Source organism: Myiozetetes cayanensis, unplaced genomic scaffold (genome assembly GCF_022539395.1).
Source record: "Myiozetetes cayanensis isolate MyiCay16 unplaced genomic scaffold, myiCay2020 scf1, whole genome shotgun sequence".
In the NCBI taxonomy this organism is placed as follows: Eukaryota; Metazoa; Chordata; class Aves; order Passeriformes; family Tyrannidae; genus Myiozetetes; species Myiozetetes cayanensis.
In genome coordinates, this window is record NW_026086604.1 from 20,114,246 (window position 1) to 20,138,583 (window position 24,338).

The window sequence follows — 24,338 nt, forward strand, 5'->3', positions numbered from 1 at the left end:
TCCTTTTCAATTGTGATATACAAAGCTATATGGTCTAAACATTTGCCACAGAGCATGCAGCAGTATTAAACCAAACAGTTAGGCCCAAGTCCCTAAGTTCAGTTAACACTTAGAAAGCTGACTGACCTCTCAGCACTGTTTGGCAATGCTCTTTATCATCTTTTATGTGCTTTATGTACCTGTTGAGGTTGATCTCGACGGATCCCGCTCTTCCTTCTGGCGCCAAGGTTATGACTATTGTTCCACAGTGATGGGCAATGTCCACATAAACACATCCAAAGCCAGTTAAGAACACAATCTAGTGGAGAGAGGTAGAAACACATGGATTGTTACTGAAATTACTATTTTTAGTGTCATAAATTGAATTAATTCTACTAATGCTTTCTGGTTGAGATCTTTTACTCAAATCATGATACTATTCAGGAAAAAAGTCAGAGTTCAATAATTCAGAAAATAACAGCTCTGATACTTCAAGTATTTCAGTTGTAAAGTTGAAATTTGCACCTCATCCTTCAACTCCATAACTGAATACATTTTACTAAAAAAATTCTCCAGAAATAAGCAAGATGTGGTGTGGAGGGGGGAGGTTATATGAGAAGAATAAATAGGAAATTTTAATTTGTGATTTTGGATTAAGAAGAAAGGCATATTTCTTAAGCTCTACAAAATTCCACCTTCTCCTCTAGAAAACAAACCCTAAACTAACATTATGTTGCTATGGCCTAGCTCAGAGCTGGTTAGATGAATGGCTGATAGAATGATGTAAAACACATGAAAGACTGAAAAATAAGTAACCTTTTGGATCCACAAAGACTTGCGTAACAACTAAACACTGAACATATTTTTAGCCATCTAAACTGGTTTTGTGAGAACACCATCACAAACAAGGTGCTGCCCCAAAGAAATGGCAGAAGTCTCTTGGAAAGCATAAAACATCTAAAAAGGCAGGAAAATTGGGAACTTGACAACACGTTTGTGTCTTGCTTACAGATATACAAAATTCCATTCAGAAGAAGTTGCTTTTAGGAACAAATATTCTACTTGAAGAAAGGATGTATTGCTTTTGGAGCTTAATTCTGCAATATTTCCATGCAAGTTTGTGTTTTTCCAGAATATAAAAGATTAAGGTATTTTACAATTTGGAAAAATGACATCAGTCCTTCTTAGAGGAAGCTGGCTTCTCTATTCTTGTAGGGCTACAATCAATGCAATTGTTTACTAGACTGCAATAACAGAAGATAATTTAAAGGAATGCAAACTCAAGGAATAACACAAAGATAATGGGCTAGCACAGGTAAAATAAACAGTTGTTTGTCTTGAAGAATCTTTACTGCTGTTAACAAGTCATCAGAAACAAAAGCAATTGGAAGTTTAATAGGATCAGCACTTGAACTGATTCTTGTTAGACTATTTACAATAACCTTGTACAGATAATTAAATTTCAGTCATCTTTTTTTTTTTTCATATTCCTCCAAGAATTACATATAAGAGAATTTCTAATTTTGACATGTCAGTTTTAATCCTTTGCTTGTCTGGAAGGGGTTTGTAATCCTGCATGGCAGAATTGGAAAAAAAAAGGACATTTACTGAATTTTCAAAACATCCTTATTAACTAAAAAACTCTCACTGATCTTAAAGATTGGTCATTTTAATTCCAATTTCAGGTGATTCTGATGATAAACACCTCGATTTTTAGTAAGGTATTAGTTTTAAGTAATTTTAATTTACTTTCTAATAGAAAGAGAAGTACCTATCTGTGACTGCATAGAAAGAGTACAAATTAAGATCCTTTAAATCCCAGTTATTTCACAATCTGAACTGAATGTATGTGATGCTATTAGCACATTCCTTATTGACATATATTTATAGTTTTCTAAAAGAAAGACAGACTGAGAAATCCTGGGGAAATTTTCTACATGTAAACCTTAAAACTTCAATAACAGAAGGCTACACTTTTTCTTTGGAGAGCTCTTCAAGTAGACAATGATCCCCAAATGTTGTCTTAGCATCTAATTCCTTCTAGGAGCCAGATACTTATAAAGAACCCTGGTCTGGCATAACATTAATGACCGAAATTTGAAACCTCACATTGCTTGACTGGCTTGCTGAATGGAACTGAACTACTTGCTATATAACATAACACTCAATAATCAAGAGCATTTTGTGATTGCTGCCCAGGGAAAACATCTGAAACTAGTATTTCTTTCAAAGAGTCAAGTAGTTTATGTTGATTCCATGTAAACTAATGACTTCAAAGATGGAAAAAATTCCCATCAAAAAGAAATGCTCCAGTCAAGGAAGCTTTCATTTACCTCAAGACTGGGGGAAAATAGCAGAAGGAAATAAAAGGGGATTTTGCTTTGTTTTAGAAAGACATGAGTAGCTTCTGCGAAGACACGGAGGGAGAATGACAGTGTCGATTCCTACAAGATAGATGCAAAGATAAAAATCTGTGATAATTAGGTTACCAAATAGAGGGATTCTCCTGGATCAAGTGCCATTCTTTGCTTACAGTGGCCAGAAAGTTTCAGGGCTAATTTTTCCAGGAAACACCAGGTTAATCAAAAAGAAGTGAAAAAATTCAGTGTTAGACAGTCTGTATTTCTGATCTAACTATTTTAAAAACAGCCAGTGAAGAAGACAGACTGTGTTCTAAAACTTTCACAGGAAGGGGCTGAGGCAGAAGAGCTGCAATGACTTAAATAAAACCCCTAAAATCAATAGAAAGGAAATGCTTATTGTAGAGGAACAACGTACTGTGCAGATCAGGAAGACAACCACCATTTATGCTGTGAACTAGGAAATAGTTTATAATGATTTACTTGTGTTCCTTGATTGTTGATGTCCACAACATCACTCCATTCATTTACTGATTCATCAGATGACATCACTTTCAGAAGAATACTGGGCAATAAATCTCTTGTTTTGCAATCTGGATAGCTGGAAACTTGATGGTAAAGTTCATGATGAACTGAACACTCAGCTGGAATCTTTCTACAATAAACTTCAAACTTTGGTGTATCTGAAATTTTATAAAATACGCAAGATTAGCACTTTCTAAAACCCATATGAAATCAAAACTCACTGATGCTTACACAAATGAAAAAGTTTCTGTCTGAAATACTACTAATAAATAAAAGTATTGTTTTTCTATTGGTTGGAATATTGTATGTTTGGGGTTTTTCTTTTTTTTTTTTTTTTTAAATTTCATTGTTTTACATAAATAATGTTCCATTGATCATTACTTTAACATACTGTAACTGGACTTTTGACAATATGCTTTTTGTTTCATTTGTACATCCGAGGAAATATAATTGTTCCATGGGATTGAATTGATGTTAACAAAACTCTACTGCCTATGAGCTTCCTACAGCTGAGTCACCTTGACAGCTGGAACCAGGGAGACCCAAAAGCCTGGATACATTTAAGTTCATACTCCTGACCTCACAATTAGCTCCAATAGCTTCCAGAGTCTCTCACTTTGAGACAGACCTTCATGAGGGCATCAAGTTCTTGTTATAACCAAAACACATATTGAACTCAATTTTGTACTGGAGATACAGTAAAATAATTTATACTACAACAGTGCACTGTTTCCAATTACTGCACAGTACCTACCTTTGAAATTCTCTTTTACAAGCAGAGTAACGGAGCACCTGTTGTGTATAATTATACGAGGACTGGGATCTTCTGTAAGTGTTAGGTACGTCACGCCAAGATGCTCTTGATAAGTCAGGGCTATAGCTCTAAAACAGATATATTGGATTATGCATGTTTTGGACAAAATGTTTATGTATTATTATTCTGAACAATTAAAAACATTCAAAACTAGCAGCTGTAAGATTCCTTATAATCACGTTCCAATTCCATAGATATTTATCTACATTTAGGCAAGTGCATATCTCCACTTCAACAGAACAACACATGGAAATAGCCTAAAACACGTTAGAGAAGAAATATCTAAATAGAGGCTACTCATGAGTTAAATTGAACACGTGTGTCTGCAAGATGAGAGTCCTAGCCAGCAGAGATTTATATTAAATTAAAACCAGGAGATTGTAGTCCCAAATTTTCAACATAAATCTTTAAAATTTTCCAGAAGAATTTGCATGGATACTTCTCTGATACACATGAAAGATATTTGAACAAATATATAAATCTGTAACTGACTGTTCCCCTGGAATGATCCACAATGCTATCGCTGTTTTAAATGTTAATGTTATGGATCATTAGTACATCAATTTCCAAAATGAAAATAAATTAATTTAGTTCTACTCAGTAGCTACATAAAACATCTTCGTGCATAAAGATAAATTCTTTTTTTTTTTCTTATGCAAATACATTGGCTATTTCTAAAAAACTTCACCTCATAGTGATTTTAAATATCCAAACAGCCTGGAAATTTGATTAGGAATATGAGATTCTCTATGCCTGTTATTATAAGGAATCCTTTCCTTGTTCTTTCCATTAAATTTTTTAAAATCTGAAGTCCTTCTGAGAATCTTTAGTATCCACCTCAGACTCTTTAGAGGAATTGTATGAAGACTGGAATGATATCAAGCACTTCAGGCAAGAGAAAGATCACATCACTGCTAATACATACTGATTTATCTTCTCTAATTTCAGCAGATTGTTTCTTGTTTGTGCCAGTATAAGAATGAATAGATTCACATATCAGGTCTGAGAACTGAAGCTGGGCATATAACAAGTCATTGGACTGTTATTTTTAACTAGCTGGATGCCTTTGTTTGTAAGTAGAATGCACATTTGGACAATTCAAGGTTTAAAACTTGGAAATCTTACTTTGCTGCAATCTCAAAATAGTTTAATCCCTTTTCTGCTTTTCCCATTCATCCAGTTATTATGCTTACAAAAACATATCTTTACCTTTTCTAAACAAAATCTAAATGTTTGTATTGTATTATTACACACTGTCCTCGAACTCTTAAACTGGTACCCACAAATTAAAAAAGACTACAATCCTCAATAAAAACTTTTCATGCTCTTATTTGGCATGCACATAAAAAAATAGCAGACCATGTATTATAAAAATTGTACAACTTCTACACTGTCATAGCATTAAACCATTTACAATAAAAGCATCAAAACCATCAGAAGATAACAATTTTTAAATTAAAGTAAGACTTGCCTTTACATATGGGGGGCATGTGTTACTCTGACTTTTGCATTAATCTCTTACGGTTTCTTACTAGCTGAGGGTTTATAGCAACAAGGGAAGTTCATTATTCATGACTGGTCAGTGCACAGTACCTGGTACAAAATCCACTTTCACTACGAACGCCCGTGGGCACCGCCACGCTCTGCCTGGCGAACTCTGGTTTGATGACAGCGGGAAGGCTCCACAGCTCCCAGCTCCCAGCGCAGCCCCCTGGGCTGAAACTCAGCAACACACGCTTTTCGGTAGGAGGCTCCCCTCCCATCATGGGACTGGTGTCTGACATCAGGTCCCAGCAGGGAACAGCACTCAGTGCCTCACTGGGAGGTGCCCCACCCGGACCGATGCTGAACACTGCACTGTCAGGTGAGTGGAAGTCCTGGAAAGAAAAATGATGATGGTACCATGGCATACTGGCATACTGGGATTTTCTTCATGCTCATTTTGCACAGAACACTCAGTGACCACAACTAACTAAAGGTTGCACGAAGTCTATTGCATTAGGGGCTATCTGGCTGAACACAGATATCTGGGGGGGCCTAAGCAACCTCATCTAGTGGCAGATGTCCCTGTCTGTGGTGGGGGGCTAAGATCTACATGGTCCTTAAGGTCCCTTCCAACCCAAGCCTTTTCATGATTCTCTAATCTATGATCTACAGTCTGCTCTCAGTTGCACAACACAGCTCTACCAAAAGCAAATTACATTGCTGTAACATGACTGTGAGAAGAAAATCCATTTATAGTTACAAAACTAAGAACGGATTTTAGCCTCAAGGTTCTTCCAACTCCCCATCCCATAAGACTGCCACAAATTGTGTGATGCACAACTGTAGAGACCGACGTGAAGAAAATTGATGCAGAAGGAAAACAACACAGAAATAGTGAACTTTAAAAATTTGTTGATCTGCCAACTCCTCTAGTTATTTTGACCCTGAGAATTCTTTCCACATACTTTACTATAAATGTAACCTTTAATAAATATGTATAAATGGTTGATTAAAATATATTGACCATGCACAAAATTTGGTTCGTGCAAGCTAGTCCTTAAATATACTGTGAGATTATTAGAAAACTGATATTCACAATTTGATGCAGTTTGCTGAATACATAAACTTTGGGCACGTCTCTAGTTTTGTAGCTTTGTTCAGATAACTGGAATCTTCCCAAAAGGATAACAAACAGTTTTCAGCCTGCCAGGCCAAAATACCTCTTTTACATGCAAACTCAGTAAAAATTCTGAGAACAATTTCAACAACTACTATGGATTACACTGCCTATTTTACAGAAATGGCCATTAGTGCTTGAACAGATGGAGAATGGGCAGAACTAATTCTGTAATGTGCAAGAATCTGCTGCTTTGCACAGATTTCTGATCCCAGTTAATTACTGGATTTGAATTTACCCAGTATTCTGTATTTTAAACAATATTTTTTCTTATGCATAAGAAATTACTTTATCATTACTATGTCTCAAGATTTCTGTTCAAGTCCTGTTTTATGCATCCGATTTAAATACAGACACAGATCTAAACAACCATGTTCTGTAGATGACAAACAAAAACAGTATCTGCAATGCTTTACCTCTTCTCCTGAGTGGGGTTTGGAAATAGAAAGCTGTGGCCTGTAATAGATTTGATATGATGTGTCATTGATTATTGTTGTCTTATCTTCTATCTGTAGAATTTGTATACCTTGTCGAACCATGGAAGAAATGCAGAACTGACACAACTGTAAGATAATAAAAATCACGATGAGGTCACACAAACCCACAAAAGGTACTGAAATGTAGCAACAGAACTGCCATTTTCTTTTTAACTGTGGAAATGCTGTCTCTATTCATGTACTCCATAACTGGAGCCACATCACGTACTTTTGAAGTCACGTCTGTCAATGTTTTCCAAACAAAATTGAGAATTCATTAATTCTTTTTACAGAAAATTATTACTTTATATTATCTTGATGAGTTGCACAGTATGTTTTTGGCGATCTAATTCTTCAAATTATATTCCATATATTGTTTATACTCTTATTATGTTGGACATATATTAACATAATTAGGGAGGAGCTTTCACACTGCATACATTTGAATGTTTTCATTTTCTATCTGACTTTGTTTTTAAATGATAAAGTTACAAACCACAAAGATTTTGTTCTAACCTTTTGATGACCTGGAAAAGCACCAAGTTTTATTTCAGCTTCGACAAAACCTTCTTCATCCAACGATACTACTTCCCCATTATCGGCATCCTTCCATTTTGGGGAGGTCACATTATGAACCAGTTTAATTGCCACTGATTTGTGCACAGTATTAGTGTTTGCCCAGTATATTCCAACCTGAAAAGCTTCCTGCAAGTGAAAAATGACCAATTATCAGTTGCTGACAATTTCTACTGGACTTAAACTTAGTTTCAGGTATGGAGCCAATTTAATTCCCTACCTTTCTCCCTCTGATTCTATGTGTACAAGGATAGATGAAACCTCAAAGCAAATAAGGGACTGATCCTCACAGGGGAATTAAACCCATAGCCTACACTGAGATACGTAACTAGGCAGACCTTTTGTTTATTAACAGACATACATGAGGGGAAAAAAGGTGACAAAATAAACAGGAAGTATCAGATTGTTCAATTGGAATTGACAAGCTGCTGTGTCAAATTCTTTTAAGTATTCAAAACTAAAGAATATCGGAGTTCTAATGAAAAAGAACATGAATGGCCAAGCACGATGTGTGAGAAGATTCATTACATAAAACTCTGAAATCAGGAAAGCAGGCATCTTAAAGAATCTTCCTTGATTGTAGATCATCCTACGTCATTATCAAACTTTTCTTGGTAATGTAAGAGCTCTGAAATAACTTGACATAAAATGCTCTCAAACCAAACATTCCTTGTGGGCTGTCAGCTTTGCTACTGTGGTCAACACATTTCCCAAGTGACAGGTCGGCACAGAAGTCAAAGTCTTTATTTGGCCTTTGTAGCAATTTTCTTGGGCTGTTACATTGTGGATTGTTTGGCTGAATTGGGAGGAAGGAAAGAAGGCTGCTAATGGCATGAAGGTCTTCTGCCTACAGTGTCTTACGGACAATTTTTAACTACGCATCTTTAAGACACATTGTTTTTCAAACATTGCTATCAAGTTTGTTGTGCACTCTCTCGGTGACTCAGTCAGCATGGCAAACTTCTACAGTTATTGCTATTCCTCAACATCTGACTAACAAACAAACAGGCACAGTGATGAAAGTGGAGATCATCTGGAGTAACAACCATTCTGCAGAACCAGCATGTTTAGCAGAACTGTGCTCGTTAATGTGAACGACAAAGTTACCTCAAAGTTGGGAGGTATAATTACTTTCCCACTAGGTACTTGAAGAACAATCTTCTCTCCTTCAAACAGCCAGAGGTCCCACCTGGACTGATTGATAAGCAAAGCCCAGGGCAGGAGTTCTATCAGCAGAGTTTTAACACATGGTTTCCACACTGACAGCTTTACCCGCATCGGGCTATCCCACTGGGAGAGTTGCTCATTGCTGTTCAAAAGCAAATAAACAAAAACATAAAGTCAAAGGAATAATGAATGCAAGAATACAAATGATAGTGGTAAGTTCTTATTTTCAGGAATTTGTCAGGCTTTTCTGGTTTTGAAATAGAAAAACTATCTCCTCTTACCTTGTCATCCTGGAACAGAGATGATCTAGCTATGTGTAGGTTATAAAGTCACATTTTTAACTGCATAAGCTAAACCTAAATTTAGTCAGCTGATAAATGTCTTAACAGAATCACCACTATCTTTCAGAACTAACCCTGTGACTTCTGTAGTCCTAAAATCACATTTCCTTTCTTCCCCAACAAGTCCTTCTACATCAACTCCCTGTTTCTGCACTGAAACACACAGCAGCTGAATAAACAACAACCTCTAGAGCTGCAGTAAAGGAAGAGCATTCACTAAAAAAAATTCCATTTAAAAAAATATATTCTTACTGATGCAATCTTCTCAGTTTTTTTTCCCACCTGCCACAGATTCTGCAGTTTATATACAGGAATCATATAATTACTGAAAATATATTTAATGTTAATGATATGTAGCCTTCTATAACGTGATTTTAGTTTATTTGGAAAGGCAATGCCAGAACCATGAAGAAGGTTAAGCAAGGAATTACCTGTCTGAATCCTTCCTATTATAGGGCCATGCAGGCTGGGGAGGATTAGCAGTGCCATAGAACTCGGACAGTACTTGGCTGACGTTACCACCTGGATGGGATTTAGTTGCTATCTGTTTAATTAGTGAGGTTGAGATTGGGACTGCACATTCTGATGGATCATCTTCTTCCCTGTCGTTGAAAACAGATTCAGTCACTTACACAACAAGATCACGCATTAGCAGCATTAACATCTTCTCTAACGAAGCTTCCCAAATGTACTCTGAGCAGGAACACTCTCAAGGTAATCATGGATGAATGAAGTACAATGTTTAACAAGTTCCTGTGCAGTTCCTGACATGCATGGATTTGTTATGACAACGCAATGACCTTTCTGTCTGAGACCCTAGAAACTCTTCAATATTCTCAAAAAACATTTCAAGATCATTCAGGAATTTATTTTTTACAACAGAAGTACGTGGACTGCTCAACCAAACAAATGCCAGTGTGCTTAGCATAGTTATACCAAATTTAATATTTCCTATGGTATCATTTAAGGCCACATACACTTGTTCTTTTTATCTCCTCTGCATATGCCATACTTTTGGAAGAAATGCAGCAGAAGTTAAAGTGTAAATTATTCCTTCTTTTCCATACAAATGAACTGTTTTCACGGAAAGCAAGTGTTTTACCTGGCCTGAAATGTCAGGTGGTGCGTAAGATCAGGTTCTATATTTTGCAGTACTTTCTCCTGTCCTTTCCCTGGAATCACTTGTGTTTCATTCAGTCCCAGACTTCTTTTCTCTAAATGTATGATAATTGGGTCTGGAAGATGGCTCCTTACAATGAAAAGAGGGCTGAAAACAATCTACAAAAAGAAAAGAATACACTGATTTAAGGCTAATTTTATTTCAGTATTACAACTGTTGAAACAAACTATTAATAAATATTTACAGTGGGTCATTCTGCCCTTAATTTATTATATGGCATGTAAGGCATAAACATTTAGATTTCAGAGACATTAAATGTACTTACTAATCGTTGTTGCACATGTGAGTTGGGCTCTAAAGTCAAAATTGTGCACCACACATATGTAATTGAACTCTTCGAAGATGGTACCTGTATGCAGAGAGATCAGCATTACACATTATCTCACAATGACAATGTTCAATATTTATTATATCAAATAGAAGTCTAAATGTAAAGTCCCCAGTTCTCTCAGACATACTCCATACACCCATTTCTAGTCATACCTGAATGACAGTGCTGTGTTCTGGTTGTTTAGAACTTAGACATACATCTCGGGACCAGTCTTCATCTCCTGTAGATTTCACACTCAGCTCAGTGAGCTCATTGTTTTCTAGGATATACGAAGGCAATTTCTGCTTGGCTGCAAGGCAGTTGATGTGCTCTTTAACAACAGCCTGTCCATCTTGACTAATGTAATGCTGAACCACTTTCAGTTCAATACTTTCAGAAAGGTAACTACAGACTGTCTGTCTGCCACAGATTAGGATCTAAAACACACAAAAAATACAGTTCATAATATAAACCATTGTGAAAAAAAAAAAAGGTCAAAATTGAATTAGAGTGTGAAAACCTGTAGAAGAGTAATCTCCCTGCTTTAGGTTTTCCCAAGCACCGCTAAAGGCAGTGAATGGTAAAACATTATTTTTATTGGCCAAATGTATGTGCAATTTCATAGAAACCTAGGCAGTAAAATGCTTGAAATATTGTTAAGGCCATATCTGGGCTTGACAGAAGCCTGTAATATATCCACTTTTGTTCCCACTGAATGCAGCAGCACTGCCCATGGCTGACATAGTTCTGGTTTGGATTTTAAGAGTTCTGTGATGGTCTCTGATTGCTGAGACCTCTCTGAGCAGTCACAGTGATGCAATCCAGAAGAAAGGTTTCTACTGACACCTCACATTCCCATCACAAGCCAATGATCCAGACCTTTCACAGTATGTCTGCTGTTTTAAAGCTTATAATTTCATTAAATGGTGGTAACATATTTCTGTATTTAAGTGCACCCACCTAGAAAACGACCAAATTAGACTTGGCATTGTTGCTGTCCATCATGCATTAACTGTTTTTCATAGAGCACACATCTGACTTCTTCTAAGCTATCCCAGGGAACATCATTCCATGTGTATCCCTGCTACAGCCATCACTGTTTGTTTTTCATTAAGGAGAGCACACACCACAGCTACAACCTACCACATAAAATCTAAGCAGGGCTTTCAGCGACGCCAGGCACTGTTCTTGTCTGATCAGCTGTATTGCTGTTGTGCCGTATCCATGAGCTGAACGTGTTATGTCCACCACATGCTCTGGCTTCTGCCAATGCAGGCAGAGCAACTGCAGTGTTATTACAGATCTCTTTACAAAGATAGTGTGTGAAAAGTTATTGCACAGCAGCTCATTTTCAAATGTTAATTTGGTCATTACTTCTTTCTCTTTAAAAAATATGAAGGCCTGAATTACAACCCAGAATGCTTTTTAAAATGTAAGAACAGTTTCTTAAAAAAAAAAAAAATCAATCTGTTTCTCAAGAGCTTAATGCATGCAACAGATTGTGTAACTTAGCACTGTCAGAATTTACAAACCACGCAAAGGGATGTTTACTGGAACATATAAAATATGCATTGGTAACTGAGCTTTTAAATGCTAAGATCCACACCAAAGTGAAGAAAAGAGTTGTAAAAACTTCCAAAAATGGCCCCAGAAGACTGCTATACTTGTTTTTTTGCAGATCCGGGTAGGAGAGAATAAATAACAAAGTGACTGATTGGTGAATAGGTAACAGTTTAAAATACTCATGTTATTTTTTCCAAACCTAATCAAATCCTTACTTGCTTCTGCACTCCACTGAGCTGCTGAACCTTGATAATAAGCGATGCTGTCCGGCCCTTGTACTGAATGGTACGAATGAAGGTCCCTGTATTGTCCACACTGAATGGTTCAGACCACCGCCAGTTTCCCCAGCCTTCAATACAGATGTGTAACAGCTGAAAAGAAAGAAATTACTACTTCAATACATAACTGGGGAAAAAAGTGCCCTGCAATAGGATATGGATTCCCATGACAGAGAAATATTTGTGGTTTTAAAACTCAGCAAAACTAAGCAGATAAGTTGTCTGAATGATCCACTCAGTCTGTGATTCTGTGATTTCAGATACAATCAAAAGAAACAACAATACCCTAAAATGGCTCTGAATCCTGCATTTCTATAAATTACCTGATTTAGCAGTGTATTTAGGACTCAGGCACACAACTGTTCAGAATAAAAGGGTAAGCAGAGAGCATAAAACAGGAAATAAGAGATTTTCTTTACTGCCCTTGAAATTGTTCGAGAAATCCACTCTATTACCAGCGAGGTGATATGGAACACAGGTCCAGGCCAGATTTTTGGCCTTCAGAATAAGACAGAAAATTACAAATACCCTTCCCTTCAAAATAAAGAAGGACTTATATAGCTTGCATATATGTGTGTTAAATGGAGAACATGGCATATTGCTGAGAGATGGGAAACATTTCATTTCTTACTCAAATGTGGTGGTAAGTTCAAGCTTGACTGCATGAGAAGAAATTTAACTGCATAATTATACTCCCTGTGTGATTTATTCCGGAAAAGGAGTGGCTTTTTTCCAGTTTAACTTAAATCACTTCCAGAGCAATATAGTCTTTCATCATCTGAAGAGCCTTTCATCCATTTACCCACCATACGCACTTACCTCTGTCCCATGGAGATTCTTTAAGCCAGAGTAGTGAAAATTGGTACTGTTCCATGTAGGTCAATGAAGTTATATAAATTTACACCAGCTGAAGATCTGGCTATTTAGCTCTGTATAGATCTTTTGTGGCTGTGCAAACTTAAGGATATGAGTTATATATAAGGGATCAAAGCAATAAGCATTCTGGGTAAAATTTATTCTTTGCAGAGGGCCAGCATAGAGCCTAAGCATCACTTAAGTTGTTTAAAACAGTCATATAAAGGCCTTGTGGGAATTCTCTCTTGAGGGTTGAATTTCACTCAGATTTTGGACATCTGTAATTAATTAATTTAAGTAATTGAGAACAGGATCAGGCCCAAAGTTTGATTATTTACACTAGCAAAAATCGAAATTTGTAAATAGTGTGTTCTTCCATGATTTGTTTCCCGAATGAGAGCACTGGACATGGGTCTGGCCAGTCGGACTTTGTGAAGGGCTGGATGTTGGGGTTTTTTTCATTGTTTTAATATTGTTTTAACCGCAGCAATAACTTTCAAAGACATTACAACTCAGTAGCCTGTTTGCAATTTGTGGTATCCTCAGCACAAGTTACACACAGAACAATAACATCCATTCAGTGGGTGGCTTTTGAATTTGCAAGAGTGATGACTTTTGCATTTGGATTCAAATGAGTTTTATGCTGGAAGCACAAAGGCTAATATGTGCCCGTGTGCGCAAGGGCAGGCATCTGGATATGCTCACGCGTGGGCACAGCTTTCTATTCAAGGTTATGTTGAAGGAAGCTACACACTAGGACAGTCAAACTCATAAACAAACACCTCACTTTGATTCTAAAGTATTAGTTACAGAAAAGGAAAAAGAAAACAAAAGAAAAAAATCCAACTGCAGTGGCTGGAATCCATTCAGTTTCTTACAGAGGCAGCTGGGAATAAATCTCATCACATATGAAAATTAAGAGAAACAAGAAAACTGTTTACTTTGGAGAGACTGGTAGCTGGAAATGACAGCCAAATAACGAGAAAAGGTACTTAAGTGGTCAGTCTCAGCTAGAAGGCACACAAAATACGGTGTGCTCCAAAGATAGATGTCATGTAAATGCTATAATTTACGATTAGTAATTGTATGTAGCTCCAACATTAGGATGTCTCCCACCCTGTATAAACAGCTTTGCTCATGAGCTGAGTGTTCCCAAGAAACACGCTGTCAGCTTTCCCTGAGCAGTCATTAGCTCCCAAATACTGCCTTACTCATTTTCTTTGTGGCACAATGATTAGTCTGCATTTAACTTCACAGTTCAGAAAGAAAAGTAAAAAAGAGCTATTATTACATATTGGCAATTTCTTATTTTATAAACATACTGTTTGTATATGGGAAAATGCAAAGGGAACAGCCTTTATAATTTATTTTAAAGATATCTAATATATTTGTATTAATGATATAATGGTATAAGAATTGGGAAGTGTGTAAGCTTACTTTTGAGCCAAGAAACTGCATTCCATGAAAATGCGAAGGGATCTCTGGATGATTAAGTTATTTAAATGTGAGACTTCTGGCAAATGTGGCTAGAAATAATCAGCAAATGACACTAAGTGATACAGAGATATATGGCAGGAAATAAAAATGGAAGTGATTTTAGCGAATTAAGTAATCAGGCGTTAACACTATTTTAGCAGAAGATGTCGTAATAGGTGGTGTTAGATACTTAACAAGGCAGAGCTCTAATGTTATAAAACTGACCTAGTACTCTAGATTCATGGTAACTGCCATGTAATTCCCTTTAATTTATCAAGCTTTATGCTAATTCTAAGAATTTATTAGATACTCTGCTTAAAAAATGTTCAACAAGTATAGCTAGGTATGGGACATATATTAGGAGAAAAGAGAAGTCATTGCATAAAGATACAAAAAAAATTCCATGGACTTCAAAAGCATTCTAACAAACACAGTGATAAGTGGAAATTTGTAGTTTAGAGAGAACTTAGACTATTGTATATGTGGAGATAGGCACTCATTCATGCAAATATTTGGTTTCTGCATTTTCTGTCAGGGAAATACACCAACAGATAACCCAGAGAGTTTTGTTTTGACTAGACTTTGCTGGATTTGTAATTCTGAGCCATTACAGATTTCTGTTTTGAGAGAAAAAAAAATTGCTTCAGGGAAGCAGACTCAGATGAAGCTGCTCCTACTGGAGCAAATGGTTAGAAAAGCTTTATTTTTTACCACACCTTTTCACGGATTGTTTCTATGTGCTCCTCAAAATTTACTTAGGGCTTCCACTAGATGTATGAGTGAAGGATACAATCTGAGTAAATAAAGTTGAGTGTCGTATGACAAGGCATGAAGACTAAAATGGGGGATTAAAAATGAGACTAAGAATGGAGCCTGTTCAGAAAAGGCAGCAATTTCCAGCTGTGTAAGTAATTTAAAGCTTGAGCCCTCAAAATGCTTAGTGATGCAAATTTGATTTCTATTTTGCTTGTAGACTCACCAAAGTTAACTTGGTTTCACCAAGGTTCTTTGCTTAGATTGCATCTAAGTGAAACTAGAAAATGTTTTTTGGGAATGAATACGGGTCATTGCTCTGAACTCTGAGAGACTGGGAGGAATCAAATAAGGACCTGGTTAATGGTGGGAAGGTAGTTCTTATTTTAAAAGATAGAAGACAGTAAAATAAAAGCTGTGATAACGCAGAAGCATGGAGGAAATGTAGCCCTGGAAATGGGAGCTCAATTCTAAGACCTGAAGTTAAAGCACTTTTTAATTGAAAAATTAAAGGAGAAGCTTGATTGGTGTTTTTCTGCTATGTTTTCAATATACAAGGTGGTTCTTGACTAGGGCTGGGATTTACAATAATAAAACCAATTGGTATTTGGGAAAACAGTGAATGAAATGTTCATTCTGCTCATTATCAGCTGCAGTGGCCACCAAAACAGCTTGCTGGCTAGTAGAAAAAAGGTCACACCTGGCAGATAAACTCTGACCCTGGGGGCTCCTGAAGGTGTTGTGAGCCTCAAATAACTGGCAAAGCAGACCTGAACCTCACAGGTACAAATTCTCTCTACACACTGCAGAAGACGAGGTTCAGGAACAGTAACCAAATTATGAGGTTTCATGGACAATATCAATCCTTAGCTGCTCCAGATATGACCTAGAAAGTCAATTACATGTAATACAGTTTAAGCATTGATTTAGAATGCAGGATTCCAAAGAAAAGCAACAGTACTTGAACAGTGGAAATTAACTGAAAACTGGTTTTTGCCTGATGTTGTTTTGTAAATGACATGGGGAGGATTATGTAAAGTACAAGAGATTGTGCAGAGATCCTGTAACGTTGTAAACTGTAAACCAGGAAAATACCCCAATAATAACTGATATATAAATTACAGTTTCTAAGTTTGAACCCACAGAGTACTGCATAGAATTTTACACATTATATAACCCAAATATAGGAAAGAATGGCAACATGGAAATTAATAACAAATTGTGACCCTACTGGAGATGCCACATAAATTAAAATTTGGCTTCAGTATTTTTTCATAGGAGAACGAGAAGGAGGTTCTTAAATAGCAAATTTGCTATTTGCAAAATTACAAGAGCCCTTAAAAATATGTTTATAAAATTCTATCAGAATTTGTGCTTTGCGGGTATACTATTTAAAATAAGAGAATAAATGTGTTCCAGTGAAGGTATTAATAATGTACTAACCAGTACTAATGCCTAACTCAAAGATTTTTAAGTACATAATCAGAAGAAAAGTAAGTGATAGAGATCTTTTCTCTCAAATTCTATATAAGTAGCAATAAAGTGGCACAAAGTTATTTCAGGCATATTTGCCTACTATGATAAGAAACAAATCATTTTTGTTTATAACCTGCAACTTGGCCACATTCTCATTGAAATAACTGCCCAAATCAACAGAGGAACTGATTTTTGCTCACTATATCTGCTGCTTCAAGTTAAAGACAGTGAAAAGAGAAAATGGACTGTTATTGTAACCCTGTGAGGAGACTGCAGAAAGGTCTGAGAGCTGCTAAAAACTTCTAAAAACTTCTCCTATGTAACATTATGTTTTACACAGAAAACAAAAGAATGAACTCAAATCCATCACTCTTTGCTTCTTCAGAGGACTCTGCTGAAGTTTGTGTGGGGAAAACAACTAGTAATAACTAGCATATTATAGAGAATTTTTGCTGTCTATTCACAAGCAAAGAATCTGCAGAATACATTCAGGGGACCCTCGCGTGAATAGTTGGTTTTTACATTCGCTGTGATCCCTAGTGGGACCCTCCAACTGCCTACTGTCTTGCAAGACAGAATTCCTTAACTCTGAGTAAATTGCTAGGAAGATCTGATCTCTTCTAACTTCAGAGTTTCACCCTATGTATCGTATGCTCCAGTTCTTCTCCTAAAAAACACAGCTGTCTTGGAGACAAACATGACTTTTGACATAACTGGGGCCCATCCCACTAAGCAATATGAAGATCAAGATAAGGAGTGCAGACTGGATCCAATAATGATCTAGGAACCAGTGTTGTCTGTACAGCACAGGAGTGATGTAGCTTCTCTTCCTTTTTAATGATATCTCACAGACCTCTAACTTTCATTAAAATTTTCAAAAGGAATTAACGAAGTCTGGCAGCTTTAGCTAGAATTGCTTAAAACCTCAAATACCACCAGTTTTGGACCTACCTCAACTCTGAAAGGGACTATATAGTCAGGGGTGTCTTATCCCTAAGGAAGGTCAAAACCTCATGAAACCTGAGGAAAATGTGGGGGATGGAGAGGCATAGAAGAGTGAGCACTGGACCTCAGACTTCTTAGTGAAATATTAGCCAAACTAGCAAGACCTGCAGTATTCAGAATGGCAGTTAAAAGGGAAAGGTTAGGTTCCTGAAATGTAGAGAATCTGGGCAGGGAAAAAATAAAAGAAGCAAGGAGCTTTAAGTTCAGCAAAACAGTTGGAGGGATACCATGAAGAGCTGAAAAATCCAAATCCTTGGTGTGCTCTATCTGTTTTTGTAAAATGAAAAAGTTGAACAATTTATAATTATAGACTATAGAAACTTCATTAATATTAAAATTAATTCAAAATGTAAATAAAGTATTATATAACTATCTGCTAATACAAAACATAATATTTTAGGTATATATATTTGTGTTAAATAGTTTAATTGGGCAATTACTGCATCTCTATGTTTAATTAGCAAAAGAAAAATGGAGAATTTTATTGATGTGAATGTAAAAGAAATACAATCCTTTTAAAACTATTTATTTTCATTTAACTGAACTGCCTTGCCATACTAAAAAAACATTTTGCAGAGGTTAAATAAAGTATTTCATGGCAACCACTGCTTCTTAGTGCATGTGTAACAAGAAACATGAGCCAGCCGAAGTTGTGCAAGTTGGTTTTCTTTCCCAGTAAGAGAATGTGGTATCTAAGACCTTGTCCTAACTCATTTTATCCCCAAGAGTAAGTCAAGTAAGTCAAGTATGAACTAATGCCTGGAGGGAAGTCCCTGACTCCAGAAGTATGGATTATTTCACATTTATCTTACAATCGGCTCTCAGAGTTCTTAAAATTCACTAACTTGGCAAGTCAGGAATTATCATGAGAAATGAAATAATTTCATAACTATGAAGTCATCTAGCATTCCATGAATATGACACTCGGAGGGTTTGTCCATGCTTGGGCATTATTCTGACCTTTGGATAACAAGCTGTTAGATAGTTTTGCATGGAAACAATTAGAAAAGTGCCACAGTATAACAGGGACAACCTGATGTCTTGATTGAGTCATTATTTTCATTTCAAGGATTTGTATTAATCACTGAAAAAATGTACATGACAACATTTGTAATAATACTTAAACAAACTTATTTTGTATGATTTGAAACGACAAAGGATTGTAGTGTTTAGATGAGCTGCCATTCTGAAGCATGTTACATTTACACTGATTCGTATTTGGCATGAACCAAACGAATAAGCTTATGGGGAATGCCAAGGTTCCCCAACCTTTGTAAAGAAAATTTGTTTCTATCTCAACAGAGTGCGGAAAGCCTGTGCTTCCATATATTTTCAGTGAAATTACCTCAGCTATTTTTTAGTCTCAAAATTTCTCAGCAAGAGAAAGCTGTTGAAAAATGTTAAGAGAGTAGAAATCTTCTTGAAATTATTCCAAGGGCTGGGACAAGGGAGGTATAACCCCCCTACTAGAAGAGCCTGTTGGCCAGCAGTTTGGTTGAGTTAGGAGTGAGCTGTTATCTTTGCCATCTCCTGGGACTTGGGAATCCGTCATGACACCCCTAACTGTTTATCAGCCCAGTTCTTCAGTGAATCTAAATCTGATTAGAGTAAAACAGAATGGGGAAACCCTTTGACATCACCAACACTCAGCTGAAGGATGAATATCTGAAAAAAGAATCTGAAGTTCTGCTGTCACCTCACCCACTCCCTTATGTGTGATTTCGTTTTCTGATGGATTCACAACTAAATAATTTTATATAAGTAACCAGAATATGGATATAACAAAATTTGAGAAAGAAAGCCTTACTTACTGGGTTTATTTACAATTGCTTTAAACATTTCCTTCTTCTTCCACGTGTTTATGAAAAGGTTTAAATGTGTTCTGGGTGGTTGCAACAAAAGCAAATGGTAATTGCTTATGAAATATACGCCACATTTAGCTAGCTTGCTTTCTCCCTCACATAACTGATGAGAATTACATCTGTCATAACCCAAGTGTCACTTGATGAGTGGGGATCCTGTCTCACACTCTGACACGTGCCCAATTGCACAGAGCACCGTCACCCATTTGGTTCGCTCGCCTGTGGGCTGGGACATCACAGGCCTTTTGACATACGAGAAAACATATGTCTTTTTTGAAAACATGAAAAGGGATGTACAGTTCTCCAAAGTCTCTAAAGGCCTCCCTCTGTGCACACACTGTTTATAACAGGTCCTCTGTCCTTTATTAGTCTGGCTTTCTCTTAACATATGCCTTGACTTCAGTGTCAACTACAACTGTTTATTCTGGTTGAATTTTCTCTGCACAGATCACCACATTCATGTAAAATTCAGTAGTTTTGCACATCCACCAGCTGACATGTGAAGGAAAACTACAGTATATTTGCCATCTCTGCTTCCCAATGTAAGTTGAAACTTGCCAGCAGTGAAAGAGGGCACAACTCCTGTTTAGAATTACAATCCAATTTCTCACATGCTAATATTGGTATCTTCTAGGGCTCTAGAGGAGTTAGGAACCCCTGTTCATTATACTTCTCCTAGGATCTGTAAAAATTTTAGTAACTTTTCAGGGCAGGACTACAACTCAACAAGTAGGGTGGCACAGGTATCTAGTCTCCCACTCAGTAGGAGTTGGTATATATTAAGAAAAGAGAAGAAATGGGTTTGCTGTCTCATCAAGATTTTCTTTTTTTAAAATTTAAATTCCTATCTTGTCTTGAACTAAGATGAAAAGTCCATTTCTCTCCACCACTCAACTGTTGATTTCCTCTGCCAAGTAACAAGTGATAGGACAAGAGGAAGTGGCCTCAAGTTGTGCCAGGGAGGTTTAGATTGGATATTAGGAAAAAATCAGAGTAAGAGTTGCCAAGCATTGGAACAGGCTGGTCAGGGAATTGGTCGAGTCACCATCCCTGAAGGTATTTAAAAGATGTGTGGATGTGGCACTTAGGGATATGGTTTAGCAGTGGACTTGGCAGTGCTGAGCTGGACTCAATGATTTTAAAGGTCTTTCCAACTTAAATGATTCTATGGTTTCATTTAAATACTTCCTGTTGATGGTTTAAAAATATTTTATTTCAGTTTCAGTGTTTATTCTTCAAATAAAATCAAAGAAACAGAAACTGTATTATTTAAACTATATAAGTGGGGTGTTTCTTACAACTTCAAATCTTTTCCAATGCAAGCACATGCTAAGTTGAGAGCTTTGTCCAGTTTGACCCTGTTCTGCAAACAATTTCAGTGAACAGATGCTTCTGGTAAAAACAATTCATTAAAAAAAATTTTCCCAAACCTCTAATGTAGATCTCAGAAAACAGACACTGATCACTTAGTTATAAAAACCTGGCAAGCTGTCTTTCTCTTTTTTCAGAAGCTTCAGTTTCCACAAGGGCTCGGTTTTACAAAAAGCGGTCGTGCACATCCAGTTCCACCCTTGAGCAGCTTCTAAACACTTCTGGCTTTCCTCACTTTATGTTTACCTTTTCTCCCTGATGCAGCCCCAGCATGTGACTCCTGAAGGAACTGGAGCTTTAGAAATAGTCAAGGCCACAGAGAAAACCAAAGAATCAGCATGTAAAGCCACCAGTCAGCTTTAGCAAATGCTGTACTGGGAGGATTGTTTCTGACATACCTGCGGGGATTTGTGCGAGCGCCAGCTGTACTGGTGACTGTGGAGACTGGCCAGCAAAATGTTTTCATCAGTATCCACCTGGCCAAACCGCAGTGTCTCTTGTGTGTCATTACAGATCACGAAATGGCTGAAGACTAACTCCTCTGCCTCAGGGCATTGGTTCTGGAAGGAAAGGGATATGAAAGTCAGTAAGAAGCAAGACATTTGGCAGCTGCCTGCCAAGTGGCGACTGTTAAAACACAGAAATGCAAGATCCCTTCGATTAGCTTTGGTCTCATAGTACCCTACTCTCTGCAAAATATACTGTTTAGGTTGACAAAATATATCCTAAGACTTATCATATTTTATTTTATGTTTCTGTAAAGCAAATCTTAGATTTAAAACTACAATAAAGACTAAATTTCCTAACTTGGGTAAAAAAGTTCAACGAAATTCCATTCTGTGAGAAATGACATGTCACACAGGGCAGACAGGGCACTACAAACTGAGCAGGGAGGCATGGAGAGGTTTCTCCATGCTTGACAACTGATCTCTGAGACCAACAGGTTGCACTTCCTTTTCCCCAGCTGCTGCATCTACTTTGAAATGTTGCTGTGGGTCAGCAGAAGAAGACCCTCTCCTGATACCACAACACTTGAAAAGTCAACTAAAGAAAAAGCAGGAGACATGGGGAGGGTATTTTCACAGGTCCATGAGGCTAGTTTGAAAATGTACAATGCAATTTAAAAGGAAAAAAAAATATCAAGGGTTTTAAAAGTATTTCCGATTTTACAATATTTTTCTCCAGCCTGCAGCATCCTTCCATCCCTCTCTTTCTGCTTTTCATCTGGCTGCTTGTCACTCTGTCACTCTGTTGACACAATGAGACTATATGATAGTCATGAAAATTACCAGAGCTACAGGTCTTCCGTTCCTGAAGGCACGAACTATAATCCCCTGTATGGGAGAGGTCAAAGTGTGACTGACAATTTGATTTGGAGATCATCTCTCATATATTTCTGCTCTAGTCACTACTGGGCTGGCACCTTCCACTTACAAGCAATCATCTAGCAACCATAACAATTACTCAGAAAAAGTAACATTTGGATAGTCTTCATGCAATTAAATAACACAAAGAATTCATCTTCTTGTGGTTTTTTTTGCCTCTTTTTGACCCATCTTTCCTAGCACACACTTTTGACAACATTTTACGGTTGGTTGGTTTCCTTCTTCATAACATAGCCCAGCTGGTCTTTTCTCATCCTTTCTTTCCATAACGTTTTCTCTAACTTATGGAACCTCCGTGGTTTCCAAGAGCTGTTTCCCCTCCTTGCTCTCTTGGTGGACCTTTTAAATGGACCTAACAAAGCTAGCACCTTCCCCATCTCTAACTGTATGAGTCTCTTAGTTCTTTGATGACAATGTGCTTGGACGCCTGCAGAAACTCAGAGATCAAACAAGAAGGAGAGAAATCTTTCCTCACAGATCCCAATGGATCCTCAGTTATCTATGAAAAACTGTCTGGTATGTGGCTTGCAGCCCATTGCTGGGTGATGCACATGGAAGAGTTTTTCTGAAAAGTGAGGTGTGCAAGGTATGTCTAATTTAGCATCACTGAATGCATGTTCACCACCGTTATTAACTTCACAACCACCTACGATGGTTGGGGCTGGAAGGTGAGGACATCACTTATTCCAACCCCTCTGCTGAAGCAGGTTCACCTAGAGAAAGTTGCACAGGATTGCATACAGATAGCTTTTAAATATCTCCAAAGGAGACTCCACAGCCTCTCTGGACAACCTGTTCCAGTGCTCTGTCACTCTCACAGTAAAGATGTTTTTCATGATGTTCAGATGGAACTTCCTGTCTTTGAGTTTGTGCCCGTTGCCCTTTGTCCTTAATTATGGTAGGTTGCAATTCCTTTTGTAAACAAATATCAGGATGATTGGCTGGGAGTGCAAAAAAACTATTCACCCAAGGAGTATTTAAGCATGAGAATATTTAGATTAATGGTTTCTCCCCAAATCTCATGAATTGTTCTGCATAAGATCAGGTATGTTCTGTGAAACAGGAGTTAGGTAAGCATAACCAAAACTACACTTCTTCCAAGCAGCAAAATTCATTACAGAGAAATATGTCTCTATCACATTCAGTAGCAGATCTGGGTGTGCTAAAGGCTGACATTTACAGTGCCACTTCAGAGTGCAGAGTTTATTTTGGCATTTTCTAGTGGAGGATCTATGACTTTTTACTGTCAAGCTGCCATACCCACATACCCATAAGTCTACCACAAATATATATATTTTCCTATAACAGCTTTGCAAAATGTTTTTTTTTTTTAAACGGGAGGATTTACTATCCACAAAGCTAAGCATGTTGCTATAGTCAAACCTAGATCTAACCCCAGGGGAATTTAAGAAAAGGTTTTTCTTTTACTCCAATACACTTTCTTGCTGATTATGTAGACACTGGTAAAACAACACCAGAAAGTGATGAACTTCCTTCTTTTTACCTTACTAACTTAGTTTCAAGTAAGTAAACACAAATTGAAGGTTCTTGCATTTTCCAGAGGGAAAAGAGAATCCAGCAAGTTTTTGGCATGCATAGAACTCTTAAATTGTGCTGGGGGAATGTTATCCCATCAGGAATTATTAATAAACTTCCACACATTTTGCTGCTGATGAATGACTGCAATTAGTCATTAGTCTTAAATGTTAGCTTTGCAACTAGAATCCAATGCTTTTAACAGCAACAGTTCTCAAAGTTAAATGAAAGAGGTATTTCAAACTCAATTTAATAACAATTCCAAGGTTTTAACCCAGGAAATACCAAGATTTGCATAATAAGGCATTGGTCTGTGCTGTCAGGCTTAAGAGAAAGCTACTGATGCCTCAGGTCTTGGCAATAAGAGGTGACTAAAGGAACCTCAAGG

At 37.2% G+C, this 24,338-nt stretch overlaps 1 protein-coding gene across 1 annotated transcript in view; it reads right to left on the minus strand.

Moving 5' to 3' along the window:
• Nucleotides 1-24,338, minus strand: part of VPS13B (vacuolar protein sorting 13 homolog B) — a 418,175-nt gene that overhangs the window by 24,744 nt on the left and 369,093 nt on the right. Inside the window, 13 exon segments of the mRNA XM_050315121.1 lie at nucleotides 180-298; nucleotides 2,823-3,022; nucleotides 3,619-3,746; nucleotides 5,272-5,555; nucleotides 6,757-6,903; nucleotides 7,333-7,521; nucleotides 8,500-8,701; nucleotides 9,332-9,502; nucleotides 10,003-10,178; nucleotides 10,346-10,429; nucleotides 10,564-10,827; nucleotides 12,169-12,324; nucleotides 21,428-21,589. Of these exon segments, the coding sequence (XP_050171078.1) occupies nucleotides 180-298; nucleotides 2,823-3,022; nucleotides 3,619-3,746; nucleotides 5,272-5,555; nucleotides 6,757-6,903; nucleotides 7,333-7,521; nucleotides 8,500-8,701; nucleotides 9,332-9,502; nucleotides 10,003-10,178; nucleotides 10,346-10,429; nucleotides 10,564-10,827; nucleotides 12,169-12,324; nucleotides 21,428-21,589 (2,282 nt within the window).